This window comes from Telopea speciosissima, chromosome 7 (assembly GCF_018873765.1).
Source record: "Telopea speciosissima isolate NSW1024214 ecotype Mountain lineage chromosome 7, Tspe_v1, whole genome shotgun sequence".
Classification (NCBI taxonomy): Eukaryota; Viridiplantae; Streptophyta; class Magnoliopsida; order Proteales; family Proteaceae; genus Telopea; species Telopea speciosissima.
In genome coordinates this window covers 52,065,253-52,081,592 of record NC_057922.1, presented here as the reverse complement: position 1 = coordinate 52,081,592, position 16,340 = coordinate 52,065,253, and the positions used below count along the sequence as shown (strand labels likewise).

The 16,340-nt window shown below is 39.0% G+C and overlaps 1 protein-coding gene across 1 annotated transcript; it reads right to left on the bottom strand.

Moving 5' to 3' along the window:
* Positions 1–1,607: 1,607 nt before the first annotated feature.
* Positions 1,608–15,198, bottom strand: LOC122666830 (la-related protein 6B-like). Its single transcript, XM_043862910.1, has 10 exons — positions 14,751–15,198; positions 12,005–12,086; positions 6,147–6,241; positions 5,932–6,003; positions 3,534–3,613; positions 3,346–3,445; positions 2,496–2,543; positions 2,342–2,410; positions 1,994–2,143; positions 1,608–1,911 (listed from the first exon to the last, which is right to left on the bottom strand). The coding sequence occupies exons 1-10, from the start codon at positions 15,171–15,173 to the stop codon at positions 1,663–1,665; spliced, it is 1,368 nt and encodes a 455-aa protein (XP_043718845.1). The 5' UTR covers positions 15,174–15,198; the 3' UTR covers positions 1,608–1,662.
* Between the last annotated feature and the right edge of the window lie 1,142 nt (positions 15,199–16,340).

Below are 16,340 nucleotides of genomic sequence, written 5' to 3'. Positions count from 1 at the left end.
TTACATGGAATGAGTTGAATTATCTCCTTGGTATATCTCATCATAGATATAACTCTTGATCCTTTTACATATCTAATGTGCCTCACTAGATGGAGAAAAAAAATTCACTATTTTAAGGACAGATACACTTCCCTAACCCACAAACACACTACTCTGTAATGTAGGGAACATGGTTTACTCAAAGAGGTCAAGGGATATTAAGGTTGGGCAAGTTACAGTAGAACCCACACATGCTAGGGAGGGGATTGGAACTCGAATATTCTTGCCCTTGATTAGAAATCAAGTAAATCAAGTAGGGATAATTAAGCAATCATGCTCTTTTTTGAGAAATCAGCCTTGGGATTTCTTTGTAATATGCTTTTAGACAACCCTAGAACTCAAATTGATGACAAATAGCAAATGGAATCAAGGGAAAAAACTTACCTTCAGTCCCAGTTGGTAGCCATGTAGCTTCACAGTGGACAAAGGCAACGTGTTTGTCCAAGTGTGAGCAATTCACACTGGCAACATGCTTGCAGAGACCATCGAATTGGCAACGTGCTTGCAGAGACCATCGGAGAAGCGCTCTAAATTCTACAATGGTGATGGCAATGGCAAGCTCTGTGTTTGGTGATACGTATGGTGAGCTTTGTGTTCGGCTTTCCCTTTTGAGACGAAGGTCTTTCAAACAAATATGTAAAAACACCTTCATTAAAGGTATTATGGGTATTTAATTAATATTTAGGGGATGACATCATCACTTAAGTGTTCTCAACTACCGGTAGGTAGGAGTACGTTTGTACGAATCTTTCATAATATAGGGGAAGTTTATGAAATAGATGGAATCCCAAGGATGGCTGACATAATTATTTGAAAATACAACGGTTGTAGACATAATTTTCCCTTTCAAAAATTAAAAAAGAAAAAGGGAAAAAGCTTGATATGCTAACTATATACAGTATGCTAGCACCTTACGTGTTTATCTCTCTCTTCCTCCATTTGAGGAGTAAGGGAGTCATTTCAAAGGATGGAAAAGAGAGAGATAGGAATGTATCAAGTGCACAAAGCTCCTGCAAGGTTTGAGAAGGGTCATAATGTAGGAAGCTTACCCCTTCCCAGAGAAACTTTCCCGCCTTTAAAGAACTATACCGAAAGAAAAATAGGAGAGGTGCAAAGTTTTGTCTAATGAGAGAATCTCCTTCCTTCTATTCCCCCTTATTTTTTTGCATTAATACATCTATGAAAAAGAAGAGAAAAGCACTGGAAATTATCACTTGCTTCTGCGTACCCTTACCTGAAACATCAAAAAGAAAAACTCAAAAATCCCCAACCCAACCCAACCATACTAAGCTATGTTTGGTATGCATTCTATGTTGATTTCAAATTATCAGATCATAAATCAATTGCTTTTATTTTCCGAGAATGCGAAATCGACCTAGAATGCATTCCAAGAATGCATACCAAATGGTGCCTAAAATGAGCTTTACCCCACAACAATGTACTGACATCCTCTTCTAAAACCCTGCCATCACACTACGACAATGCATAAATATTCCCCCAACTACCCCCCTCTCCCCCCCTCCCTCCCAAACAAAAAATGGACGTCGATCCATAATAATCCGCAGTACATACATTGCGCACAGGAATTAGAAATGTGAGTTCATGTGTGAAAATAACTAAATCTTAACCACTCCAGGCAGCGATTGGCTTCCCCCGACCCATAGAGAACCCTCTTGTACCATCTGGCATACGAGGCCCTGGAGGTGGCTTGGTTACAATCTGGTGCTCATTCTGTACCAGATTATTTGATGAAGAAATGCCCACATGACTTCCACGGTTATTTTGTAGTTGACCCCAGCCAAGGCCCTTTCCCCGGCCACGTCCCTGCATTCTTCTTGGCCCATTCTCCTTGTCATTGACTACCTCCTCACCCTGACCAACCATATCAGTAGTTCATGTCTCTGAAAGATAATGGCTAATTACAGAATCAACAAGATGTAAAAAGAAACCTTACTGTGTGCTCACGTGATACTGCATCAGATGGCTGAGAAGAATCTTCAGATTGCTTGTCATTTGGCTGCTCAGATGTACACTCTTCATCTTCCTCATCATTCCCACCAGCTTCATGCCCAGCCTTTCTCCCTCTTGCTTGAGAAGATTTCAACTGTATCAACAGAACACAAATCCTGAGGACTTAGAATCGGCCAAAACCCAATCTGTTTGAAACAATTTGTTCGAACTGAGAAAGGTTTGGTAAATAAAACAAACCATCCAGCAAACTTGAGTTGAAACATGTTAGATTCCTATTAGCGTTGATGTTAGAAGAGTCAAAATAATTTTTTTTGGTTGACATAAATAATACCTTCCGTCTAAGCAATAGTCGGACTCTCAGACCACTTCTCCACTTCCTCTCATCGTTTAGCTCAGCGATCTACCATCCAAAAAGCAACTAGGGTTTTGTTAAAAGAGAAAGCAGAAACTAATCATCTTCAAAGTCCAGAACGGAAGATACTTACAGCCTTTTCTGCTAGCTCCACAGTCTTATATTCCACAAATGCATGCACCTACAGGTGAAACAAAGAGTTGTCCAGTCCATGGTCTATCTAAAAAAAAAATATTATAAGAAATGACACATACATACACATATACAACCATGTGCAACTACATTATTTCTAAATCTCAAATTCCAAGGTTGAGCTTGCTAACAAACATTTAATTGGACAGTATCTTAACCAGTCCTGTATACACTAAAGAATATCTTAATTTTGAAGATACACCACCTGTGGACCGATTACCTAGTCGCAACTCAGGATGCCTGCTCCATTTACTACAAAATCCAGGATAGTGAATGAATCCCAAAACTAAGTGGTCTTTTAGGCTAGAATGTGACAATCATCAGACAATTAATGATTCGTACTCAACTGGTTTATACAGCTCATATGAGGGCTTCAACAAATATGTTCTTCTTTTCTAATCACTCAAACAAAAAAGACCAGATCAACGGACACAATAAGTAAGAAACTTGGGTACAGCTCTTATTTTGAACCATCCAGGTAATGTAAACATAGGATCAACTGATCTGGCTATTTTCATCCCAGGAAGAATCTCAGGTGGACTCATTCAGTTGAGGGACTTATCCCTCTTTACATGACAATTCTCAAAAAGTTGGTGTCTAAGATCGGGATGAACCTAAGGAGCTTCTCTATGCCACAAATATAAATGTTAGCCTGAAAATTTGATCTTAATCAAACTTTGCAACTCAGACTTGTAAAGTGTAACCAATAACTGAAGTTAGACGTCAGCAAGAATAAACTAATAAATGAAAAATAAGACGTCCAACAAGTGCCTATCCAATGAAATGCATACCTTATTACTGAAAAACATGTTATCCATTTTTGCTACTCTTGATGCAGCAGCAGAACCACCATTAGCAGTCTGAGGTTGACAGGTGCGGATAGTCTTCACACTATAAGGAAAAACCATTTCACATAATTACTTTCCCAACAATGTCAAGCAACAGGTCAGGAATTTTCTATCAGGAACAAGTTGAGTACCTCCCAACAGCAGAGAAAATCTTCATCAGATTTTGGTACGAATGATCCTCTGGTAAATTTTCAGCAATAACAATGCGTGACTGCACACAAAGAAAAAAAGCATATAATCCAAAAAAATAAGTAAAGTCCGTGCTTTATTCATACATTAAAGAACAATCATCATCAACAGCCAGAATAGTTGTCAAGGAGTCGCCTAGGCGACGCCCAGGCGTCCAGGCGCCTTGGTCGCTTACTTGGTGTCGCTGATTTTGGTCCCTCTCCAACGCCTAGGGTCGCCTAGACACCGTGACAACTATGCCAGATATCAAACTAAAGAAATCTGAAATCCAGATAATGGTTCTCAGATGCAAGCAAGCCTAATGATCAAATCTGTGATCATATCTAAGATAAGGTACCAATTGCATTGTTAAGGAGATGGGGGCTGTATTACATATATAAAGACCTTCTAAATTCCTAAATTGACTCATAAAAGCAATCCTAATCACACTCACACTCAATAAAGTAAATAAACTCAAAAGAGAACTCTATCTAGCTATTAAATGCTCTAATCTAACTTGAACACTTGACTACTAATCCCGTGTACTAACTTTACCTCCACCTATGGGTTTATAAATTAGGTCCATTACAATGAAACCCAGGAAAATAAAAAGCCTAACCTATAATATAACTACCCAAAGGTCAATTTCAGCCCATTGGACTGCCACAAGCACCTTATGGGCCTCCCAACTTGTGCATTAGCCTCTATAGAGGATTAATGTGTAATGCAACTGCAAAAATTCCCCTGGTGTTGAGAAAAACTGACCCTTGAGTTTTGTAGAAGGGAAAAAATAGAAGAGCCTGGGAGAATGTCTCATGCCCCGCACCAGTATCACGAATCAACCACAAGCACCTTATGGACCTCCCAACTTGTGCATAAGCCTCTATAGAGGATTAATGGGTAATGCAACTGCCAAAATTCCCCTGGTGTTGAGAAAAACTGACCCTTGAGTTTTGTAGAAGGGAAACAATAGAAGAGCTTGGGAGAATGTCTCATGCTCTGCATTTGTATCACGAATCAAGTATTGAAGATGAAACATTGATAGTTTATCCTTGTCTTGAAATATAAGGGGAATAACAAACTCAATATGTAGAACATCCTTCATTGCATTAGAGTCTATTGTTGCTTCACCCATATTAATCATTTCGTCCCCCTTTACAATTACTTCTTGTCCCACATCAGAGCAGTCTTCTTCTTGCATTGACCCTTTTGGCTCTTCCTATGTTTGCACGGTTGGTGCCACCTTCTTTGGCTCTGACACAAGTGAGAAAGTCATAAGGTGCACAAATTTCTGTCACGATCAATGACGCTCCTTTGTGCTGCCAACCACTCTTGACCCACTCTTTAATGGTGCATTTGGAAGAGTCAATACCTCACAATAAGAGCCATCACAATATTGGGAATTTGAGAATTCGACAAAGACATCATCCTCAGCCTCAATGATGATTCCGTTGGTCTTTGATAACATCTCCACCATAGACCGCAAGATGAAATTATCATTTTTGTTCTTGAAAACATAGGTATCTATGACCAGGTTCAGCTCTAGTACAAAATAATGCAATCTGAAAACCCAAATTATGGATCTCATATGCAAGCAGGCCTAATGATCAAATATATGATCAGATCTGAGAAGGAAGCAACTGCATTGTTAATGGAAGACATCAGATTGATGGAAAGAGAAGGAAAAGAGATAAGATCGATCTTTCAGGGGGAAGAAGAAAGGAGAAGAGAACACAAGAGAAGAAAAGAAATCAGGTATGGGATATGCACTTCTCAATAGAACTAAAGCTCTTAAAAAAAAAACTAATTTTCTTTACTCAAATAACCTTATTTGATGGGGGGTGTATTACATATATAAAGACCTTCTACAATTCATAAATTCTCATAAAAGGACTCCTAATCACAGTCACACAATCAATAAACTAAATAAACTCGAAATAAAATTCTATCTAGCTATTGAGTATTTTAATCTAACTCAAACACTTAACTACTAATCCAGTGTACTAACTTTATCCCCCATTTTATGGGCTTATAAATTAGGCCCATTACAATGAGACCCCCCCCCCCCCAAAAAAAAGCCCAACATATAATATAACTACCCAAAGGTCAGTTTCAGCCCATTGAACTGCCACAAACACCTTATGGGCCTCCCAAGCTTGCACATAGGCCTTCATACAGGATTAATGTCTAATGCAATTACATCACAAACGTTTATCAAAATATAAATAAATAAACAAATAAGCTGACATTAATTTTAATGTAGACAAGCATATCAACGTAAATGATAAAAATTTAACACAAGAGGTAGCTCAAAATCTCATGCAAAAGAGCATGGAGGATAGAAGAAGAAATGAATGAGACCTGCAACTCTTCCATGTCTGACTCAGTCAATGGATGCAGGCGCCTGACTTTCTTTCCATCTTCACTGACAACCTACAATGAGTAGACATGTAATATGTGAGGTCTAAGGCTGATCGCACACAGAGCCAAAATGGGAAATCTATCTTACAAGAGGAAGTGCTAATAGAAACCACAACTACAGATAAATCATAAAATATGTAACTGGATGAACTTACAAGCTTTGATGAGGTCTGGAGAACATGAACAAGATCGTGATTGCTACTGATAAGGGCTTTGATCTTCTTAAAAGACGCAACAACTGATATAGGCACTGTTCAAGACAAGTAGTTATCATCTAAGTGAGACTGACTATTCAAACAAATAAAGAGACAAATAAGAAAAAGAACTAACCATGTGGTGAGGTTAACCAATCACTAATAGGGCATACCCAGTGCACGAGGTTCCCACCACTGCAGGGTCTGGGAGGGTCATAATGTACGCAGCCTTATGGCCTTACCCCTGCTTTCACAGAGAGGTTATTTCCAGACTCGAACCCATGACCACTTGGTCCAAGGTACTAAAACTCGGAAATCGGTACCAACTCGACCCTTGGAAAAACCAAGTCGAGTCGAGATCTTGCCGAGTTGGTTCATTTTTTTTTCCGACTCGAAGCCTCAACTCGGTGGGTTTTAGACCTAGTTTGGGTCTAAAACTTGGTATTCAGCCTATTTTAGGCCATTTAAACACAATGATACTATCAGAATTCGCAAAAACAAAGTCCAAATAGGAGTTTCACTTAGTAGGAAAGTAGGACAGACACAGGACAAACACACTTATTTATGTTTAATATCATTTACTTAAGATATTATTCATAAATAAGCAAATACCCCCCTATTTGAATCCAATAAAAATAGTTAAAAAATCAAATTCCAAAAGGAAAAAATAGTTAAAAGCTTTGTTTTGAAAGCTTCCAACAAGTCCAAGAGTGCTTAAATCTGATTTATATTAAAGGAGTTATGTACCGGTCAAACTTAATTTGGTGTGCGCGAATGCTGTCAAAATCGCTCTGTATATTTTTTTAGACATCAAAACAAATGAATATTTTACCGCACTTTTGGTTTTTAGCAATGTTTTATTATGTTAAGATTTATGGAATTTTTAGATTTGAGAAAAACCCCAGCATTAGAAAATTGAAAATTGCACCTACCGACGAAAATCCAATTTTTGTTCTTGAACTGGGGGTTGATTTTTTTTTTCCTTTTGGAATTTTATTTTTTAACTATTTTTATTGGATTCAAGTAGGGGGGGAATTTGCTTATTTATGAATAATATCTTAAGTAAATGAAATACAAATACAAAAACATTTACTTAAATGATATTAGGCATAAATAAGTGTCTGTCCTGATTGCTGGCATAAATAAGTGTCTGTATATCAAGATTTCCAAGTATACCAAATTTCCCACCGAGATCTCACCCAGAACTCGAGATCTGGCACTCATATAAAGGAGAATGGGTCGAGATGCCGAGATCTCGACCGAGAAATTGCACTTTGAGAAATCGTATAACTCGTCTCGACTTCTTGAAAAACTGAGATCTCGCGAGTTCTCGAACTATGACTTTGTCACAATGGAGCAACCTTACCGTTGCACCAAGGCCTGCCTGCCTTAACCAATCATTAACAGAATAATAGCAAATCATGGTCTATTATATGAAAGCAAAAAAGCTAGGTGGGAGTTTGGAACCCAATCAACCCATGTCAAATTTCTTGTAAGCTGATTTCAAGAGGACAGCCAGATTTTCTCCATGCAGAATAGTGTACCTTGCATTTTCAACACCTTAAGAGTGAATAGTATGAATAATGTTCTGTTTTCTGGGTGGGATTTATAGCATGGGGGTGGGGGTTTATAATGCAATCACGAGTCAAGAACAAGCCTATTTTGATAATATGTGGGTTGGGCTAATTAATATTGCTGTTTCTTTGTGAGAGAATGACCCAGTGCACGAGGCTCCTGCTACTGCAGGGTTTGGGAGGAGCAAATGTACGCAGCCTTACCCCCTGCTTTGCAGGAGAGGCTGTTTCCAAGTTTTGAACCCACAACCAATAGGTTGCAATATCACAACTTAACCATTGTGGCAAGGCTCACCCATATTGCCAGTTTCTTTGTAATTGGTCTAAATAGGAGGACCAAATATGAGTAGTTAAGGAAGCATACAAATTTTTTTAATTTTTATTTAAAGGGTCTTAGCCTTGTGGGCCCCAGTAGCCTAATTAAGTGAGTCAATAATAAGGGAGAGTTGTTTTAGCTTGAGTAGGTTTCTTGTCTAGTAGTATGGAAGGTATAAGAGTTCTATTCCTTTTTACCTTCTGTTTTCGTTCATCAGCATCCATCCCAACAACCAGTTCAGTGGGGGCTGAATTCTTTTCCCCATTCGGATCTCTCTTGTCTCTATTATTTCTCTCCATCTTTCTCCTGCCATAGCACTTCCTCTTCCCCTGTTTTACCAATTAGTCTTCCATTGACTCCCTCTCATTTTCCCTACTGTCTCTCTCTGTTTTGTTCCTTTACTTTTATTACAGGTTGTTACAGTTAGTTCCAGCCACAAACACTGTTAAGAGGGTCAGGTTTCTTAGTTTCTGTCAATTCCAACTTCAATTCAGTTCCCTGAGTTTGCTTTATTCATCATCCTAAATTGTGGTTATAGATGAGCTTGCTTTATCCATCATCCTAAATTGAGTTATAGATGAGTTTACTTTATTCATCATCCTAAATTATGGTTATAGATCTATTATAGAGTCCTTTCTATTAATTCCTATCCAATCCTTGCTCTGTGACATGAAGACAGGGAATAAAGACCAGAATTAAATCTAGCCCAAACGGATTACATAAGAAGCCCAAGTTTTCCAATAATTGGGCCCATTATCCGCAAGCTTGATTTGGGCTTTGGAACGTTACATGCAACAGTTTAAGCTTTATAGAACATATTATAATAGTAAGGGAAAATGTGCTCAGTGGAGGTGGGGGGGGGCACAGGCCACACCAGACACAGTGGGGGGCGAAATGACCGCCCCGCCCCCCATGAAAGGCGGAAATCCCGCACTCCCGAGATGCCAGCACGTGCTCTCATTGGCTGCCGCATGCGCGTGCCCCTGCGCTTCCCCACAGAGAACACTCCCCCTAATAATAATAATTAGTTTTCGAGGCACATGTCCTTCAAGGCCAGATGGTTTTGCACACAGAATAGTTCACCTTCAGCTTCTTCAATCGAACACTTAATATGACATGGAATCTTCCATTTTACATAAATGATAGATGATACTGAATGGGAAACTAAATCTTGCTTAGCACAAATTCAAACATAGCTTTTCGGACTCCCTCTGCAAATCAATTGTAATGTGAACATGAGTATCTAGAAGGTTTCCATAAAATAAAGCTTGAGCTTGCTAAGGTGCTATGCAAATTTCTGGGAAGCCATCTATGTTGTTTATTTCTCAGAAAGATTATCATACACCTGTATTTATGGCTGTATTTTCAATTATATTGGTGGAATACCCATATTTTTTTATGACCCCCACTCAATTAACACATACAGGTAAATTTCAATGATATGGATGTTGCTTTTCATTTGGCCTTTTTTTTCAAGCCAGTCATCAGGAATCATTATCTCAACTCAAGAATCAAGGTAACATGAGTTCCAGTATCAAGAAAAGTCCAATAATCCAACAAAAATATCATCTATAGAAATGTCTTACAAATGATAGTGTGGCTTATCAAGTACAAAAGATTCAAACAACCAATATCACAAAAAAGCATGGTATGCCTGATGGGGCAATCATGCCGCACCATTACCAAAGGCCCTTTGTGCACCACTACCAGAGGCGCAGGAGACTACTTCCACGGAACCAGTTACTATGGTTTGATGATGATTTCAGAGGCTACAGGTTAGCACGAGGCTGTTTAGACATCTAGGGTTATTTTTGTCATTTTCTTTTTAGTATTTAGGTTGAATAAGTGAAGGGCATTTTAGTATTTTTATTTGTTTAATTCTGCATTTTAGTTCCAGCCTTTATAACTTATGTGAGGGTACTTTGGTTGATTCTTTTGTTTAATTAGGTTAAGGGTATTTTAGGGATTTGCATTTATTGTCTTTATTTAAGCTGTATTCAGCCATTTGATCGAATTAATGAATGAATGAAGATTGAAGACAAAAGTGCTATGTGAAGCTCTCTCCCTCCCCCTTTTTTCACGATTTTCCTCTCCTTCTCAATGCACGATCCTCTCTCCCTCATCTCTCTCTCTTTCTTTCTTCCCCTCCCCCACGGCTCTCCTTTCTCTACTTCCTTCCCCCCTGCTGTTGTCGTGAGTCCCTTTCACCCCCGCTGCTGCGTGAATCCCTTTCCTCCCCCCTGCTGCTGTCATGAACCCCTTTTTCCCCCCTGCTGCTGTTGTGAATCCCCTTTTCCCCCTCTGTCCCTTGCGGCTGAAGCACTCCAGCCCCATTATTGCCATTCCCCTCCATCTCCCTCTCAACCGAAAAACCCTTGTTCCCCATCTTAACCCTATCTCTAGCCATCCTAGCCCCATTCCCACATTTTATCTTGAAAGCCTTAATCCTAAACCAACCTCTACAACCCATCCCTTCTTTAACCTTACTAAACAGAATGTTATAATTTTGTTTGCATGATTTTCCCACCCTTTTAGCCCCAAAACAGTACCTGTTTTTGAATTAATTGCATTGTGTTGATATTGGTTTATATTCCTAATGTTCTAATTAGTGGTTGATTAATTTATGTGGACTGTTATGCATGCTTAAAGATTAGTTGAACACAATGGCTTGAATCTTCTTATCTAGCTTTGTGGATCTAATCATATTAGGTGCTAGACTTGATTCCTAAAGCTTGTGGTGATTATTCATTTGATTTATGGTGATACATTGCTGGTGGTTAATTCTATTATTTATTTCTCATGCTGAATGTAAAGTTGTGCAAATTCCAGCCCTTGTCCTAGGTCCATATTAGGGTGTTACAACCTGTGGTCCCGTCCTATTGTGGGATACCTTAGCTCCTAGGGTTTGTCCTGCATCAATGCCACAAAGGAATACCTCCCTTAAAGACAAAATACATTGATAACATTTGCATATTTAGAGGAAATCTTTAAATTCTGAATGGGGCATCAGATCCTTCTCTTTTCATTTATATATTCCTTCTTCTTTTGGCCGATCTGCTAACTTCTAATACTATTTCCCACTTCTTTTGGGAAAGGATACACTATAAAGGTTAGTGGTTAGTGGGTGCAGAAAGTTTTCAAACATCAAGAGTCAACCAAACAAAAAGATTGGCATGTTCTGAAATCTGCCTTCTCTAGCTCTTTTTATAATAAAGGGTGGACATAATGTATGATTAATATGAACTATATAGCAACTGACTCTTTATTGATGGTGCAGATATATCACATTAGAGGATGAGAAATTGCACAAATCAGAAAAAATATAAGTTATAAAAGCAGTAACTCATTTAACATAGCCAATAGTCAAACAAATTCTTTTTTTCCATTCCACTCTTGGGTTTCTGCCCTTAAAAAAGGGTGTGTACCCAGTGCAAGAGGCTCCCGCCGCTGCGGGGTCTGAGGAGGGTCATAATGTACACAGCCTTACCCCTGCTTTCGCAGAGAGGCTGTTTCTAGACTTGAACACGTGACCACTTGGTCACAATGGAGCAACCTTTACCGTTGCACCAAGGCCCACCCTCTTCTTGGGTTTCTGCCCTTAACTCAGAAAAAAAAATTCATGTCTATCCTCATAACTTCCCATAAAATCACCTATAGCTTCCGTTTGTTCATTTAATATCCACAATTTTTTTTGATAATTTAACAACTTTAATTTTCATCATATCACTCCTCATTACAGGAGCACTTGTTGGTTCAAGAAACCAGAATATCCCAAGATGCAGGTGTGGAAGCATTAACGAGAATGGTGCACAAAAAAGAGTGAAACCGAATGCTGCACAAAAAAGAGTGAAACCGAATGCCACACAAAAAAGAGTGACACCAAGAAACAGGTCTGAAAGATATGAAACATAAAATAGAAACCATCTTACCAAACCCCTCAGGATCTTTGTTGATGAACTTCATCAGATGGTCAGTTGTAGCCAGATTTGCGTCACTGAAATAATACTCCACCTGCAATGTTTCCAAGGATAGGATAGGAAAAGATGATTTCCAGATATCAGAAAATCATATTGAAAGATATGCAGTAACCAAATAAATTGAATATACAGCAAAAGTATGGTTATAAACAGAAGAGAAAGATCATTTGAAATTGACACATGTTTATGCTTTGCTTCATGAATTTTCTGTGAAGTATAACCACAATTCCAATATTTATTTGTTGACAACCAACAAGATTTTATTCACAAAAACACATATCATAGAAGACATAGTGATACACAAACTTAGAAAAAACAACACCACAATCACTCCTCCACAAGAGGACCAACCCAATACACATGACAACAACCCTGATCAAAGGATCAGCCAAAGAACTCACAATCAATACAAAGGAAAACTCTCAATCGCAACGAATAGAATTGCCAAAAAAGATCAGACGTCTAACAACCCCTTGCTTTGCTAACTCATCCACAACCACATTAGCACTTCTAGGCTGTGAAGAGAATTGTACACTGATTTGAGTACCTAGCTGATGAATAAGCCTTATTAAGTGAGAATAATGCCAAGGTTAACCCCTCTAATCTGCCATCCATTTCATAACATTAAAAGAATCTATTTCCACTGTAGCTTGGGACCATCCTTAATGAAAAATTCATACCAGTCGTAAGGGCCATCAACTCGGCTTGAGTCAGGTCTCCTTCCCCTATGAGAACAGAGAAAACATCGACCACACCTCCATCCAATAGTTTAACTACTCCCTTATACCTGAAGGTCCAGGGTTCCCTAGACATAACCATCTATATTTAGCTTGGGCACTCCATTCAGAGGGAACTTCCAATGAATTATACTCTTTGATCTTCTTTCCTTCATGACGAGCAAAGAAGACGAGTCTCTAAAGAGCTTTTCGGTAGGTATCTTTGAACAATTCATCAGCTATGCTGATCACCCAGTGCACAATTCTGATTTTAGTTTTTCAATTGCTTCCCCAACATCTAATTGCAGGACATCACAGTATGGAGTGAAAAGTAACATACAGATGAGCCTCCAACAAATGTGTTTCAGGACAGCCATTCCATGGCTTCCAAAAAAGAAACTTCTATCACTGACTATGCTCATTCACATGAAACAAATAAAATACTGATTCCCTCCTTTCATAGAAATGTAAATGACTGGAAACGGCAATGGTTATAGCAGCTCTTCCATAGTTCCATCTGCTCACAAACTCTAACACCAAAAATATTGAGGACAGAAGAACCTGCATCAGAGATAATTCTGGCACCTTCACCATCAAATCGCACTCTAAAATTCTTACTCCAATTGGGGAACCTTCCTTTTCCATTGACATCACCTGGGCTGAAATTTCCCTCCCTGATAAAGTCCAGTTTTTCTCATGAACAGCAGCTAGAGATGGTATTTATGAGTTAAGTATTGTACTTGACATACAAATAAGAGTTTTAACAGAATCCTAGTTTTACTAAAACAAACAAGGCAATTAAAACTTGCTTGTTTTTTGCCACACAGATAGAGCAATATAAAGGGTTGAAAGGCTCCCCATGGGAACAAGATACTCAAGAAACATGTAGACACATTTTGTGGTGCCAAATAATAGAATAATTTTAACAAAGCAACCTTTTCTGTTTTGTCACAATAGCAAACTTGACCTCAAAGGATCAAACTTGACTGGATTACTTTAGATATTATTCACCAGAACAACCTGTATTCTTTCTTGATAAATCAGAGAAATGAATGAATGAGATATTTCACCAGAATCCTTTCCCTTTATCATTTTTCTTCTTCTATCCCCCACTTTTGTCGTAATTCTCAGCAAAATTTGCTTTTCCTCCAAATTCAAACAATGCCCCCTTTCTTCTAGATGATACTAGAAGCACAAGGCTCTCTTTTCAATACACTTGACCCTGTCTAGGTATCCGAACTCCATCCTTTGCCCCTTTATTATTGAATATCAATTGCCACTGATACTCTCTTAGTCTTGTATAGATAATAAAAACCTTTTGCAAAATAATTAATCACAGAGATGCTTCTTCTATACCAACAAATGAGGCTAATTTTCACTGGTATCATCTTCTAGTTATTTCGTATGCTACTTCTACCATTTTGAAGTTTAGTTACTTCCTGAGTTCTATAATTCTAATCTTCAGAACCTCTCGCCATTAATTCTTCACTTAATCACCACAGACTCTCAGTCACGATACCCAAATTTAAGGTGAACCCCAAAAGAATTGCAGTGACATGTATGAAATTACATCGACAACTTCTTACCATAACAAATGTAACTTTCTGCTGAGCATGCTTCAAATCCAAATCAGTAACAGCGTCCTCAACAGTTATGTTTTTAATCGCACTTAAAGATCGTTTCAACTTCCTAACAAACCCCAGGAAAGAGCGTGTGTGGTCAGTCAATTGTTCCAATTTACACAGATTAATTTAAAAAAAAAAAGAAAGAATCCTGGAATCCTAAACTAGCGGCCTTCAAAGAAAGAGAAAAAGGAAGAGAAAGAACATTGAGTTCACTGGTCTATCCACTCCACCGAACACACAATTAAAAATAATATCTCCATAAAGTCAATTACTAAAGAAACAAAATAAATAAGACTGTGATCAGAATTTTGAACAAAAAGATGATGAAGAAGAACAAGTTGAAGTAAAATCACTGACCTGGTTCAAAATCTTATGACTAACTTCCTCTGACAGCCCATTTCTCGTAACAGGGAGATGATCAGGATCCGGTGGAGCATGAGATTGAAGACTCTCCTGTTCTCCAGACCCAGAGTAGTACTGATATTGGACATGATTGTGCAGGGCAACGTGCTTGTGCATCTGAACATGAAATGGAGAATTCTCTGAAGGAAAGACGTTCATCGCAACAGGTCCATGCGGAATCACCATCAGCGGCTGTTGCTGCTGCAGATCAACCCGATTTGTCGTCCGAGGAACGAATTCAGGAGCCTCGGCATTAAGCCGACCGAGAGAAACTTTATGGGAGAGAGAAGGATCAGAAGAGACGGCATTAGATGAAGAAGATCGACCACCGATTCCATCATCCTGAATTGCCGAAGATCGTAAGGTCTCGCCTGCCATTGTTAACAGAATTATTACGGCTTCCAGAGGATCTAGGATTTTGAAAGAGGAAGAGTGAGTGAAGTGACGAGGAATTTGGATTTAATTTTACTGAGTGCTTGTTAGTTGTTACTGAGAGTGAGAGAGCCCAATAGGGCGGAGAAAAAGTAGAAAATTTCGGAGGGGGCGGTTTTCCAACGACCCAGCGCCCAGGGAGTGCCAAGTGACGCATCCAACGGCTGGGCTGTTGGGTGCGCATGGGGATGTGTGCTACGTGGGATCCGGCGTGCGAACAGCAGCCCAGCCGTTGGATGCCTCAATGGGCACTCCCTATGCCTTGGGCTCCCAGAAGAGGAGCTGGTTCGGGGATTTGGATCGTCTGTGGCTTGGGGTTGAGCAATCATCGTGTTGTGCTCAACTCACAAACCGCCACGTGGATATTATACCAATCCAATGGTTGGTAGATGACCTCAATACAAAATTCAAAATTACTGTTCAAAATTAAAAAATGCCAGGCCGTCATCTACCAACCATTAGATTGACATACAATCCATGAGGCGGCCTGTGAGTTGAGCGTAACACGATGGCCGCTCAACCCCAGGCCGCAAAGGATCCAAATCCCTGGTTCTCCAAGGGTGTCAATCGGTTCGATTTTGATTCGGTTCTAGAGCGTGTTGTTGTGATTCGAAACCGGATCAATTTTGAAATTTGATACTCAAACCAAACCTGTTTTGTTTCGAAATTCGGTTCTATTAGGTTCTTACACAGTTCGGTTCCGATTCCTCTACTCAGTCCGTATACTATAATACATACATAGTATAATATTGCAATATAGTATAATGAATTTTTATCACCTGTGGTTCCCCTGCCCGGTACAGTTCCCTAGTGCCTCTAATAAAAGGGGGGTGGACCCCACCCGGGCAGTGTGTTTGGTCAGGGGGTGGAATGATCATTTCAGCCCCCCTATGAGAGAAATCGCACAACCGTACCGGTCAATATTATAAAATCTAATACTAACATTAGTAATATATTTATAATATATTAGTATTATAATGTATTACTATAATATATTAGTATTATAATAAAAAAACATACTTTAATATATTAATATCTAAATTCGGTTTGGTTTTGGTTCTGAAATTCGGTTCCTATGTTTAATCCAGAACCGAATCGATTCTACTCAAATCT

Bases quoted from the DNA above. Each gene is read 5' to 3' on its own strand.
- LOC122666830 (XM_043862910.1), bottom strand. From the start codon at position 15,173: ATGGCAGGCGAGACCTTACGATCTTCGGCAATTCAGGATGATGGAATC. The intron at 6,004-6,146 runs GTAAGTTCATCC...TACTCATTGTAG, and splicing joins TCCAGACCTCATCAAAGCTT to GTTGTCAGTGAAGATGGAAA. The intron at 2,144-2,341 runs GTATTATTTATG...CTGTTGATACAG, and splicing joins GACTATTGCTTAGACGGAAG to TTGAAATCTTCTCAAGCAAG.